General features: G+C 42.1%; 1 protein-coding gene across 1 annotated transcript in view; it reads right to left on the bottom strand.

The window, feature by feature from the left end:
* The window catches only part of PPM1G (protein phosphatase, Mg2+/Mn2+ dependent 1G), a 6,415-nt gene extending 2,450 nt beyond the window's left edge, over positions 1 to 3,965 (bottom strand). The window contains exons 1-4 of the mRNA XM_006162148.3: positions 3,882 to 3,965; positions 2,199 to 2,284; positions 1,715 to 1,847; positions 570 to 985 (exon numbers count right to left, since the gene is read on the bottom strand). Of these exons, the coding sequence (XP_006162210.1) occupies positions 570 to 985; positions 1,715 to 1,847; positions 2,199 to 2,284; positions 3,882 to 3,909 (663 nt within the window). The 5' untranslated portion in view covers positions 3,910 to 3,965. The remainder of the gene's footprint in view (positions 1 to 569; positions 986 to 1,714; positions 1,848 to 2,198; positions 2,285 to 3,881) is intronic.
* Positions 3,966 to 14,363: the final 10,398 nt, after the last annotated feature.

Below are 14,363 nucleotides of genomic sequence, written 5' to 3'. Positions count from 1 at the left end.
GCCAGAGGGAGGATCCCAGTCTGCTGAGACTGGAATAGTCCCCTGTTCCCCTGGCCCCCTGCCCCCAACTCATACTCAGAACCAAAAGGCCTTTACTGAATGCAGCTCCTCATACAACTGTGAATCATAAAAATCTGGGGGAGGGGAGAGGGCTAGGCTGAGTATAATTGACACTGCTGAACTGGGCTCAGCAACCACTAGCAAGAAGCGCTGGGGAAGGTCAAGGATGCCAGCCAGATGTACCTTCAAGGCAATGTGGCCAACAAATAAATTGTCCAGAGAGGAAAACACCCAAATATCCAGGGTAACAACAGTATCTTCTTGTTCTCTAGAAGACAGACTCTGAAAGGTCAGAACTAGGCCTATCTGTCATGCCAACAAAGGAAGAAGAGGGCTAATGGTACCTGTGATGTGGAGATAATGAATTCAAGAAGGCTTAGGCTAAGAATAGTGGGTCTTAGGGGATGATGTCAAAACAGGAGAAGGAAGAGACAACCGAAAGTTGTGGGTAGCGACCGAACAGGCCCTCTCTGTGACTTCAGCATCTGCCTGCCCTCACAGGCCCTTACCTCACTGTCTTCCTCTTCATCCTCCGCCTCATCTGACTCATCCTCACTGTCCTCAAAGAACTTGGACTTAGCAACTCGAGGAAGCTTGTCGGAGGCTGACGAGCAGGAAGGCCCAGCCTCACCAGTGGGAGTGCCAGGCTCCCCAACTTGGCCTGCCTCAGTCCCACGCTCCGAGTGGGAGGAAAGGCCTGTGTGGGCCTTGGCTGTGGGGCCATTTTCCTGTGAAGGAATTTCCCTAGATGGGTCCTCAGGTCCTGCCTCCCCATTGAGGCCCTGGGACCCTGGTTCCTCGCCTGTCCCAGCTCCAGATTTGCTGTGGGGAGGGCCCTTGTGACAGTTCTGCCCGTAGCGCGTCAGCAGCTCTTCAATAGTCATGGTAGCCTCTTCATGCAGCAGTGCAGCCTCCTCATTGTCCACTGCAGAGAAGAGGCTAAATCAGAGCCCCCATGCCAGACTCCTCCTGGGATCAGTCCCACTCACTACCTCAACAGCCCTGCCGGCCTGAGTTCCAACTTCCCACGACCTCCCTCCCACTCCTACAGCTCCTCTGAGGTTTCAAGACCCAATCTCCTAGCTTCCTTCTCCTCCACAGACTACTACTGGTCTCTTCCTTTCACTACCTTGTTAGTCAACGGAACACTAGTTACTGTATTTCTGCTCTCGTTTCTCATTTGTTAAGTTGAAACCTTATTCAGGCTGAGGACCCAGGAAGCCCACACTGCTAGCCTAAGGCCTATTGTTCAGGCCTAGTGACTGGCTCTTAGAACTAATGACTACTCTAGTCTTAAAAAAAAAAAAAAAGTCTCACATAAATATCAACAGGAACCAGGAAGACCCTATCATAATTACAAAAGATAATGCATATAAAAATCTTACAATTATAAGACTAAGCATTCACCAAAGGTTAATTCTTTCCCCCTTTCTCATAACCACATGTAATACAGAAGAACACACAGGGTTCTTAATGTGAGGATTCCCCAGGTCCCTAAGAAGCCATCCTCTTTTGAATAAATAAGTATTGGGTTGTAGGAAAAGTCTTGATGTAGTTTTTCTATGTTCCATGTAAAAATGTATCATGACTTTTCCAACAACCCAATAAAATAGTTCTTAGTGATTTCCTCTTAAACAGGGGATGCCACACTCACCATCATCTTCATCAGCTACTTTTTCTTTTTCATCCTCATCCTCTGTGGGTCGTCCTGCAATCTGTGCCAACTCCTTAATGACTTCCTCAGTGGTCAGTTTGGCATCAATAGCCAAAAAGGCATCTTCTAAAGCCTGAATAAAAGTTAAATATTATAAGGCAAGTGCAGGAAAAATAAAAGTATAGTGAATACGAAATGAATTGGCTTTACACAATCCTGGACACGAGGATGGAATGCAAATTGCAGTGTGATCTGCCACAGGAGGAGACACTCAGAGATAAGTCAAACAGTTCAGAGACCTGAGAATAATAAAGCAGGTCTAAAAAGGTCCAAGTGGGAATAGCTCATTGTAGGCATAAAAGTCTTTAAGAAGAAATTTGCAGTAAATAAGCAGCAGCTAGGGAACAAAGAGAGAAAAAGCTAAGGGTTGAAAAATAAGGGTCATCCTACCCAAGTGGAAAATGAGCAGTATGGGGACACAGACCTTCTGAAGCTTGCCTTCCTTGTAGGCCTTCTGATCTTTGATGATATCAGGGAGATATTTGGCACAGTACAAGGCAACTTCCTCCCCTAGAAGAAAGGTAAGGTCACCACAACACTGTTTCCCACACACAGAGAGTGAAACAATATTTGGTCAACTCAGTAGCCTGACGGTTAAGAGAGCCAGATCCCATGTGGCCAACCACGGCTCAAATCTCAGCCCCAAGAAGCTCAAAAGACATGCTGGGCACAGGTGCATGTGCAACCTAAATTATGACAGGATGGAGAAATGGAGAAGGGATTGTAGTGTGACGAAGCCTCATTGGGGAGTGCTGTTTGCCTCCCTCCCTCTCTTTCTTTCTCTGTCTTTGACAAGCCCATGTACCCAAGGGCAATAAAAAAGAAAAAGAGTGTCAGTTGGTGGTATGGTAGTTAAGATGGCTGGGGATCCTACATGGCAACTATATGGTTTGAATCCCAGACCCAGTGGCTTGAAAAAGAACACCAGGCATTTGTATGTGAGTGCCCAAAATCCCAAAAGGAAAAATGGGAAAGAAGGGATTGCAAGCAACATAGCCATCTCCCATTGGGAGTGCTTTCTCACTTTCCCTCTTTCTTCTACTCTTTCTTGGTCTCTCTCTCCTGTGAGTTCCTGTGCCCTCTTGCAAATTAAAAAAAGAGAAAAGTTAAATAAAATTTATGAGCTGTAGTGAAGTAAACCTCAAGGATTGAGGGGAATAAATATTTTAGCACACCTGAAGCTTATTTAAAAGACAGTATTTGAGAAGTTCTGACCCAGAAAATGAAGTTCACCATTGAAGTATACTAATCTATCCCTTGTGGGCCCATCAGTGGTGTGGTAGTTAAGGCATCTGGGTCCCACATGGCCAACTATGAGGTTTGAGTCCCAGACTCAGCAGTTTGAGAAACACGCCAGGTGCACATGTGTATGTGCCCAAAATTCCAAGAAGAGAATGAAGGAGAAGAGATTGTGGCATGGCCATTCCCAGTGAGGGATTTTCTCTCTCTCTCACTTTGTCTCTTTCTAACAAGTACACACCCTATAACAATTACTTTAAAAGTTACATACGTATATATCTTTTTTTTTTTTTTTTTTTGAGAGCCATTTTTGCTATAGGGAAGTGTGCATTCGCCAGAGAGAGAAAGCGAGAAATCACCCTCTGGGGGGATGGCCTTGCTGCAATCCCTTCACTTCCATTCTCCTCTTGGGATTTTAGGCATGCACACACACATGTCCAGCATGAGTTTTAAGCCATCAGGTCCGGGACTTAAACCACCATTGGCTACATGGAAGTCCAGCAATGTAACCATTATGCCACCTGGTGGTCCAGATATCTATATATCTTTAGCTAGCTAGCTATATATAACTATCTCTTATCTTTTCTCACCTGTATACTTAGTTCTTCAGTAAAAAAAAGATAAATGACAATATACAAAGAGGCTTTTCAGATTACAGAGAGACCTGGTGAGATTATGAATCAATGCAATACCCTTATTACCCTTCCACCAAAGCACCATCTAATGAAATGGCAGAATAGAGAAAAGCAGTGCTGAGTAGGAAATAATATCCGAGTAGCAAACCCCGGAAGGCAAAAAACAAAAGACCTGTTCTTGCACTTTAAAAGTCTAGAATTGGGGTGCTAGAATATTACCAATAAAAAGTTACCTCCATGTCCGTCGTAGACAGAGAACATGGCTGTCTCACTGTCCAGCTCAGGAATACAGTTGTGAGCATCCTAGGAAAAGAAGAGCATGATCAGCATTTCTCAAGGTGAAAGAAGAGCCCTTTCTGTACATCTTAGGTCATAAGGATCTTATGGGCCCTTCCCTGGCTGGCCCTAGATGGTTGGAAATAAAAAAGGAAGACAGGACGATAAAATGAGAAAAGCAGTATAGAAGAGAGTGAAAGGGAAGGAGGCAAAAGAGAAAAGAGGAAAAGGAAAGGAGGGAAGATCGGGTCACTACCTCATTAATCTAGCAGCCTCAGCCTAGGAGGCAGAATATTTGGCTCTTGAAACTCTAGACCTGAACCTTTGAATTTGTGGGAACTATAGGGAAAACAGAACAAAAGATCTTAAAACTCATTTCCAGACCCATTCTTTCAGTCAGTGAACTTCAAAGAAGAAAATACCAGGGAAAATAGAAAATAGCAGAGAGTGGGACTAGCAGTTAGCATAATGGCTATGTTGCTGGACTCCCACGTAGTCGACCGCGGTTCGCGTTCCGGACCCGGTGACTTAAAACTCACGCCGGGCGCGTGTGCGTACGTGCCCAAGATCCCGAGAGGAGAATGGAGGAGAAGGGATTGCGACGATCTCCCCTGGGGGGTGATTTCTCGCTTTCTGTCTCTCTGTCTCTCTCTGTCTGTCTGGCGAGCGCAAGCGCCCTATAGCAAAAACCTCTCCAAAAAAAAAAGAAAATAACAGAGAGTTCCAATGGCCTTACCTACCTGGAAAGTTTCTAGGAAAGCCCTAAGACAGACGAAGTGAAAGCACTCTGGATTTGTTCAGCTATTAGGTGTAGGGGAAGTCAGGACATAGTTTCCTGCGCCCTATAGCGCAAAAAAAAAAAAAAAAAAAAAAAAAAAAAAAGCCCCAGAAAGACTCAATACATATACTTATTACCCCCTCCACGAAAGTACCATCTAAAGCAATCCTTCCACTCTTCTCTCAAAGCTTAACTCACTCAAGAAGTTACCCTCACACTAGGTACAGGACATGTTTACAAAAGAGTGTCTTTCCCCCAAAATAATCCTGTTAACCTACACTACTAGTACTTATTACCTGGAACTTACAACATCCCATACTGTCAGCTTTTCTACCTCTTACCCTCATGCAGAACTGAGATACCACTCAAAACTCTAATGGCACAGCACACCTAAAGAGAAGTTTGCAATGACCAACATTGTGGTTATAAGGCTGAGCTTGATCAAGTTCTAATAACAAAATTCTGCCACCCCAAACTAACATTCCAAGCTATGCCAAAGGTCAGCCCAAATCTAGGTAAAAGTGTACTTTATCTTGGAGAACAATCCAACCTTCCTTTAGGTACTCTCTGCAAACAAACAGGATATGTAGAATTGTTTTTTTTTGTTGTTGTTGTTTTTATAATTGAGAGACTAGGAGAGAAAGATAAAGGGAGAAAGCACCCTCTTCCCCAAATGGGACGAGGTCACTTTTTTTTTTTTTAAAGAGGGTTTTGCTATAGGGTGCCAGGCACTCGCTAGACAGACAAAGAGAGACAGACAGAAAGCGAGAAATCACCCCCGAGGAGGGATGGCCACGCCACAATCCCTTCTCCATTCTCCTCTTGGAATTTTGGGCATACACACTCATGTGCCCAGCATGAGAAACTGAGACGCAAGTCTGGGACTCAAATCATGGTTGGCCCTGTGGGCAGTGACACAGGGCCAGCGATGTAACCATTAGCCATGGGCTGGTCCCCATTTTTTTTTTTTTTTTAAATTTCAAAGGACATGTGCATCACCAGAGAAGAAAGAGAGGAAGAGGGGGGAAACACCCCCTTCTCCTCACCCCCAATAAGATAGATTTTTTTCTCATAAGGTACATGAGAGAGAGAGAGAAAAAAGAAATCACCCCTGAGAAGAGATGACCACACTGCAATCCCTTCTTCTTCATTCTCCTCTTGGGATTTTGGGTGTATATTCATGTGCCCAGCATGTTTTCCAAGCCACATGTGGGATCCAGCCACTTTAACCACCATGCCTCCTGCTAGCCCTAAATTCCTTTAAAAGATAAATGTGTTACTAAAATGTGGAAAGCTAACCCAACTAATTCTACTTTTTTTGGTAAGAGAGGGAGAGAAGCGGTCTTCCTGTGTACTCCTTCTTGGCCAAACAGGAGGATCAAGTGGTCCCTCTCTTTATCCTGCAATGCCACACTAGATCACAGCTATAGCATCTCTTTTGAACCTCTACTCAAGTCATCATTTTTACTTCCTCATCTGTTCCACTCAAAAGCATGTGATTTGGAAGAGAAGATCTAGCCCCAGTAAGCATATGAAAAAACACTTAACTTCATTAGTAATCAAAGAAGTAAACATTAAAACAGAGAAATATCCTTTGTGCAAAATTAGAATGACGGAAAAGATAATTAGAATCCATTGGTAATAAGAATAAAGGTCTAAAAAAAAAAACCAACAACAAACTCCTATTCTGACTGACAGAAATATAAAGTAGTATGGTTTTCCTGGAAGGCAATTTGGTAATAAGTATCAAAATTTCTTATGTGCATGCCCTTTGATCTATCTATCAATAGTATTTTGACTTCTTTTTTGGGGGGAAATTTTTGCTATAGGGCACGTGCGCTCACCAGAAAGACAGAGACAGACAGAAAGCGAGAAATCACCCCCCCCAGGGGGGATGGCCACACTGCAATCCCTTCTCTATTCTCCTCTTGGGATCTTGGGCACGCAGGCACACGCACTGGGCATGAGTTTAAGCCACCAAGTCCAGGACTCAAACCATGGTCGATTACATGGGAGTCCAGTGACATAGCCATTATGCCAACTGCTGGTCCCAGTAGTTTGACTTTTAAAAGCTTATTTTTATGGAAATACAGTCATTCCTTGTATCCATGAGGACTAGCTCCAATACCCCACTCCCCAACAAATCCATACATGGTCAGTCTCTTTTATAACACGGCATGATATTTGTATCTTCCTGCACTCTTATAATACCTAATAAAATCAACTGCTCTATAAATAGTCATTATGCTGTATTATTTAGGGAATGAAAAAGAAAAAATAGTCTGTACATGTTTAGTACTGATGCAACCACCATACACCTAACTGCATAATTACACATAGGCAATAACAACATTTTCCCATCAGCAGCAACAGCAATATAACATTTTCCACCGGTTGGGTGAATCCTCAGTATAGATCTTGCTCACAAGAAAGGCTAAGGGTTCAAAGATATGCAGAAAAATGTTCATTTCAGCATTATTTATAATAAAAACTATTGTGGGACCAGCAGTTGGTGTAATGGCTATGTCACTGGACTCCCATGTAGTCGACCGCAGTTCAAGTCCCAGACCAGGTGGCTTAAACTCATGCCGGGTGCATGTGAGTGCATGCCCAATATCCTGAGAGGAGAATGGAGGAGAAGGGATTGTGGCATGGCCATCATCCCTGGGGGGGTGATTTCTTGCTTTCTGTCTCTCTGTCTTTCTGGCAAGCACATGAGCCCTATAGCAAAAACCTCTCAAGAAAAAAAAAAAAAAAGCTATTGTAATCATCTAAATTTCCAGGAATAGATTATAAATGGTATATCCGTCCAATGGAATATACAGATCTGTTAGAAGCAATGAGTATGTGTAAATCTGAAAATGAGTCCCTTATAAGTGACAAAGAGCAGCACAACAATAACAACATAAAATCCTAGACATATAAGTCAGAGTCTGAAAGATCACATAGTATTATACTTAACAGAGTAGGGCAGTGTTTGTATAATAATTATTTTCTACTTTCCTCATTTCTTTTTTTAATTGCCAGAGAACACATGCACTCACCAGAAAGAGGGAAAAGGAAAAAGCATCCTGTGCAATCCCTTCTCCTCCATTCCTCCAGTCAGCTGGGATTTGGGGCATGCACACACACATGCCTGGTATATTTTTCAAACCCCCATCACTAGGATTTGAACCATGGTAGGTCAGGTGGCATCTAGTTCCCTTAAATCACTAGGCCTTGGGGATGGACGCACACACTTATTTTTGAATTTTTATATCATATACCATATTGTTCCATTTAAAAAAATAATAAAACACATCTATGCATCAGTTTTGAGTTGCTATTCTACCATATACTATATAATTTCTGGCCAGCTATCTCATGGTGTCCCTCAATATTATTTTCTATAATATTATAAAGTAACACTATCTCCCTTACCCACATCACAAGACTTTTGTGAGAATGATGCAAAATGTAAAAGCTCTTTGAAAACTAGAATTTACTATGTAAGTAAATTTATTATATAATATACTATATAATTACTATTATAATTTACTATATATATATATATATATTTTGCTCAGAAATGTAGCACCTGATTCTCCTTTCTTCCCTATCCTTTTTCTCAAAGAGGAGTGTCCACAATGACAACTCACCCTGAAGTTTCAGTTCCTACCCTTTATCCTCTTCAACTTTACTTGGTGGTGAGGCCTTGGATCTATGCTGTCTCCTGAAAATGCTCAACCTTCTCTAAACACTGCAATTCCCTTTTCTCTGTTTATAACCTTCACCCTTGCCCTTCTTTCTCTCTATTCCTTTCTGAGCCAGAGTCAAGTATTTCAACACTGTCTCTTAGCAGTCAAGAAAAACTCATCCAACCTTGTATAACCCCACCAAAGGCTTTCTTTATCCATGAATCAGAACCACTAAGTGTTGTCAACCATAAAAATTATATAAAGTGGGGCCAGCAGGTGGTGTGGAGGATAAGGGCGCTGGACTGCCACATGACCTGACTGTGGTTCAAGTCCCAGATCTGGTGGCTTGCTTTCTCGCTTTCTCTTTCTTTCTCTCGCTCTGTCCCTCTCTGGTCAAATTAAAATAAATAAAGTTAAGTAAAATAATTCTTAAAAAAAAAAAAAAAGATATAAAGTCATGTTAGCTGTGGTTACTACCTTCCATTCAACAGTTTTCTGAATTCTGTATTGACTAATAAATACACACAACTTTTCCCACTGATTGAGTTCTCAGTGCTATTTTCCTTTCTTTCTTTCTTTTTTTTAAATAATATTTATTTAATTTTATTTATTCATTCATTTATTATCTGACAGAGAGGGAGGGGAGTGAGAAAGCAAGCCAACCAGGTCCAGGACTTGAACTGTAGTCAGCCATGTGGGAATGTCCAGCACCTAACCACCATACCACCTGCTGGTCCCCTATTCTCCTTTCTTAATAATGAGCTCCAGGGCCAGCAAGTGGCATGGTGATTAAGGGCCTGCACTCCCACCTGGCGGGCCAAGGTTTGAGTCGGTGGCTTGCTTTCTTTCTCACTTTCCATCTCTCTTGCTCTCTCTCACTCTGTCCCTCTTTGGTCAAATTAAAATAAATAAGTAAAATAATTCTCGGGGCCAGCAGGTGGTGTGTTGGTAAGAGTGTTGGACTCCCACATAGCTGACTATGGTTCGAGTCTCGGACCTGGCAGCTTGCTTTCTCAGTTTCTCCCTAGTTTCACCTAACCTTTCCTTTACTTCTGCCTCAAATGCAGTGTATTTCTCCTAGATCTCTCTTTCTTAAACTCCTGGTCTCATACCCTTCTCTAACAGCAATCCAAGTAGCCATCTTACAGGCTTCAATCTTCCCAACAATTTTGTAGGGTTATATAGTACAAACCATGTATCACCATTCTTGAAAGTTCTCCTGGATTCTGTGAAGAGCTTATAGTTCTATACCACTAACTGCCTATTCTACAGGATATCCATTCTCCACCCCAAATTTAAAATATGTATACAGGAACTCAGATGTCACCAGAAAAATCTGAACTTCCCCTCCAGGTCTTCTTTCTGTCACTGGTATATTAACTCTCCCAGGCAACACCTAATACTACAGTCATCCTTACTTTCCTGTTGTCTTCCACCAGCCCTGCCAGAGTTCTCTTGAGTTGTCCTGGGTAGCTTTCCCCACGTTGTTCTTGGATTACTTTGCTTAAGGCACTCAGACCACTGTTCCTGCCCAACTTTGTAACATAATCTCTTAACTCTCATACCTTTCCTAAACAGAAACTACTCCAGTCCCACTTCCTCCAAGCAAAGTGGTAAGGTATAGTGGAAGTCGCAGCACCTCCAAGCTAGCTCCAACACTGGGTTTTTAATTTTTATTTTATTTATTACTATTATTATTATTTTTTAATTCACTGGAGAGAAACAGAAAGAGAAAGGAAAAATAAGAAAGCGAGTCACCAGCCACTAGAGGTCTGGGGACTCAAATAATCATCGGCCACGTGGGAGTCTAGCATCTCAACCACCACGCCATCTGCTGGCCCCAACACTGTATTTTAAATCAACATGAAAGCAAAAGCTGTCTTAAATTTCTTTATAGCTCTGGAGCCTAACACTGTTTGCTTAGAGGGTGAGTTCTCAGTTGCATCAGGACAAATACCTCCTCCTTCATTTCCTACCTTAAACTAAAGAGAGATATCTAATAACACAATAACCATTGAGACAGTTTGGAGATCATTCAAAATACACACAGGTCACCTGACTCAAAGCTATTAGGCCTTGTCCTACTAATCATGTATTACATAGCTCTTCTGACCTTCTAGACAACCAATGTGTCTAGGTTAATAAATGGTTGGTCATCCTTCCTGATGTTAATCTCCTGAGGTTATAAATATATCCACGGGCCCAGCAGATGGCGTTAAGGTGTTGGATCCCACACAGCTGACTGCACAATTCCAGAACCAGATCCAGTAGCTTGAAGAACATACCAGGCGCATGTGTGTGCATGCCTAAAGTCCCAGGAGGATAATGGAGGAGAGTCTATGGTGTGGCCATACCCTGGGGAATGCTTTCTCACTTCCTCTCTCTCTGTTTGTCTCTCCCAGCAAGAGTACAACATACAACAAATTGGGGAAAAAAAAAAAGAGGGGCCAGCAGGTGGTGCTGTGGTTAACGTGCTGGACACTCCCACAAGGCCAACCATGGTTCGAGTCCAGGGCCTGGTGGCTTGCTTTCTTTCTCTCTCTCTGTTTTAATCCGGTCAAAATTTTAAAAAGTAAAATGGCTGACCGCCGTTCAAGTCCCAAACCTGGAGGCTTCCTTTCTCACTTTCCCTCTCTTTGGTTAAATTTAATAATAATAACAACAATAACAATAATAATAATAATAATAATAGTGGGGCTGGCATGTAGCATGGTGGTTAAGGACACTGGACTCTGACACGGCTGACCTTGGTTTTTGAGTCCCTGACCTAGTGACTTGCTGTTCTCTTTCATCAAATTAAAATAAATAAATAAAGTTAACTAAAATAAAAAACAGGGACCAGCACTTGACGTAATGGCTATGTCACTGGACTCCCATGTAGTCGACTATGGTTCGAATCCCAGACCCAGTGGCTTAAACTCATGCCGGGCTCATTTGCGTGCCCAAGATCCTGAGAGGAGAATGGAGAAGGGATTGCAGCATGGTCATCCTCCCTGGGGGATGATTTCTTGCTTTATGTCTCTTTGTCTCTTTCTGGTGAGCACATGCACCCTATAGCAAAACAAAACAAAAAACTACCTAAATTCTTACAAATCAAAATAAAAGATCTGAGGTAACTGGAATGAAAATTTTAAGTTTCTGTTTTTTAAAATTTGCTATGCAGCATGTATTCTCCCTGGAGAGACAGAGAGACAGGAAAAGTGAGAAAGCATCCACCAGGGGGATGGCCAGGCCATAATCCCATCTCTTCCATTCTCCTCTAAGGATTTTGGACACATACAAATATATGCCCAGCATGTTTTTCAAGCAGGTGGATCCAGGACTCAAACCGCACAGTTGGTCATGTAAAATCTAACTACCTTAACCACCATGCCACTGGCTGGCCCCAAGAAAATTTGGTTTTGGTTTGAAAAAGTCATATTAAAAAAGGTCAGCCGTGGGCCAGCATGTGGCATGGTGGTTAAGGCACTGGATCCAACAGGGTTGACTCCGTGATTTGAGTCCCAGACCCAGTAGCTTGAAAAACGCACTGGGGGTTGGGACCAGCAGTTAGCGTAATGGCTATGTCACTGGACTCCCACATAGACGACCGCGGTTCGAATCCTGGACCCAGCGGCTTAAACTCATGCCGGGCGCGTGTGCGTGCATGCCCAAGATCCCAAGAGGAAAGAAGGGAGTGCGGCGTGGCCATCCCCCCTGGGGGGTGATTTCTCACTTTCTGTCTCTCTGTCTCTCTCTGTCTGGCGAGCACACGTGCCCTTTAGCAAAAACCTCTCAAAACAAACAAACAAACAAACAAAAAAACACACTGGGGGGACCAGCAGTGGTATGGTGGTTAAGGTTCTGGACACTCTCACCTGGCTGACCATGGTTTGAGTCCCAGACATGGTGGCTTGCTTTCTCACTTTCCCTCACAGTCTCTGTCTGTCTCTGGTAAAATTAAAAATAAAGTGAGTGAATAAACAAATTAAAATAGATAGCTCTTTGAAAGAAAGAAAGGAAGAAAGAAAGAGAAAAGAAGAGAAAAGAAAAACACAGAGTGCATGCACGTGCATACCCAAAATCCCCAAAGGAGAATGCAGCATAGCCATCTCTCACTTTCTCTCACTGTCTCTCGCCAGTGAGTGCATGTATCCTATGACAAAAATCTAAAAAAGAAATTTTAAAAATTTAAAAAAAAAAACAACATGGGCATCAGCAGGTGATATGATGATTAAGGTCCTGGACCCCCACATGGCTGACTGTGGTTTGAGTCTCGGACCTGGCAGCTTTCTTTCTCACTCTTCCTCTCTCTCTCTCTCTCTCTCTCTCATGAGTACATGTATCCTAAAGCAGATGTGAAAAATAATGATAATAAAATTAAATAATTCTAAAAAAAAAGAATATCTAGTGCTTATGAAAAGTATCCCTAAATAGGAAGTGCAAGTAAAGCATTCAGTTTATAACATAGATTGCCATTTTTAATGTTCCCTACTTCTACAAATGATTAAACATACTCTAACATGTATTGCGAAGATAGGAACTAAATGGTGGTTTTACTACAGAGTTACTAGTGTTATTAATTTTTCACATAATTCCATATTATACTAATGAGTATATCATTTGCTTAAAGTATTACACCAGCCCTTTGTCCATATATTTTTTTGTCCATATTTTTACCATAATATTAGGAATAAGAAGGGGAATTTTGTGACAATCCAGGTTATTTTTATTTTAGATACCCCACATACTTAAGCTAAGAAATTGCATAAAATGATATGGTGTTTACATGGTTTAGCAGCTCTCTTGCTCCTTAGAGTAAAAATCTGCTATAGAACACAGTGGTATATCTTAGAAGGGAGAAGGATCGGCAGGAAATGAGTTCTCTAAGTACGGTTATGTTCAGTTTCCTCATTTGGCGCATGTGGAAATGGAGGTACAAAATACTCCAGTATCTTGACTAGTAAACTGTTAGGGATGGTGGTTATATTTGAGGTCGTTTTTAAAAAGTATGTACCAGCAAATTATTGCATATTAAGATGAATTTTTTTGTGTTCCTTGTGGTATGAGACAGATTCATCTTTCAATACCCAAGGGAAATAGGAGGAAGCCAGGAAGCTGATTGGGACAGTTGACTTGAGAGGGAGAGTTTTAAGCCACCAGGTCCGGGACGCGAACCGCGGTCGACTACGTGGGAGTCCAGCGACATAGCCATTACGCTAACTGCTGGTTCCCCCGGCGTGGGTTTTAAGTCACTGGGTCTGGGACGCGAACCGCGGCCGACTATGTGGGAGTCCAGCGACATAGCCATTACACTAACTGCTGGTCCCCCCCAATAAAATAATTCTTTTTAAAATAGTTTATTATAAAAATGTACATGACCGGATTTTTACATCTTAGTAAAACAGGCCCGTTGAAGAGGGGACATGGATTTGTCTGTTGAACAGCCATTATTTATACTGGTTCCAAGGTTTTAAACATGATGATACTATTTCCTCATAGTACCATCATTCCAATATTGTTCTGCAGCCCACTAGTTGCCATCGCCACACATTCATCTATCACAAGACCCATACATGGATTGAATCCCCGCAATGTTCCGTGGACATGTCTGCTACTATTTAATTCAATGATAACTTCTTGTCCATACATTTTTTCAATTCCGGAGAGTGAGCTTTGCTCATGGTACCAACTCAGCAGGCTCAGAGATGCCTCTGAATGGAATTCTCGGCCTCCTCTAATAAAATAATTCTTTAAAAAAGTTAAAATATTGGGACTAGCAGGTGGCATATTGGTTAAGGTGCTGGACACTCCGATATAGCTGATCACAGTTCGAGTCCTGAACCTGGTGACTTGCTTTCTCACTCCCTCCCGTTCTGTGTCTCTCTGGTCAAATTAAAATAAATGAATGAATAAATAAAATTAAATAAATAATTCATTTAAAATGTAAATATTAATAATAAAGGTCAGCTCTGTAGAGCAGTGATTAAGTGCCATGTATAGGA

The sequence above is a fragment of the Tupaia chinensis genome, unplaced genomic scaffold, assembly GCF_000334495.1.
Source record: "Tupaia chinensis unplaced genomic scaffold, TupChi_1.0 Scaffold139757_1, whole genome shotgun sequence".
Taxonomy (NCBI): Eukaryota; Metazoa; Chordata; class Mammalia; order Scandentia; family Tupaiidae; genus Tupaia; species Tupaia belangeri.
This window is presented reverse-complemented; position numbering and strand designations above follow the sequence as displayed.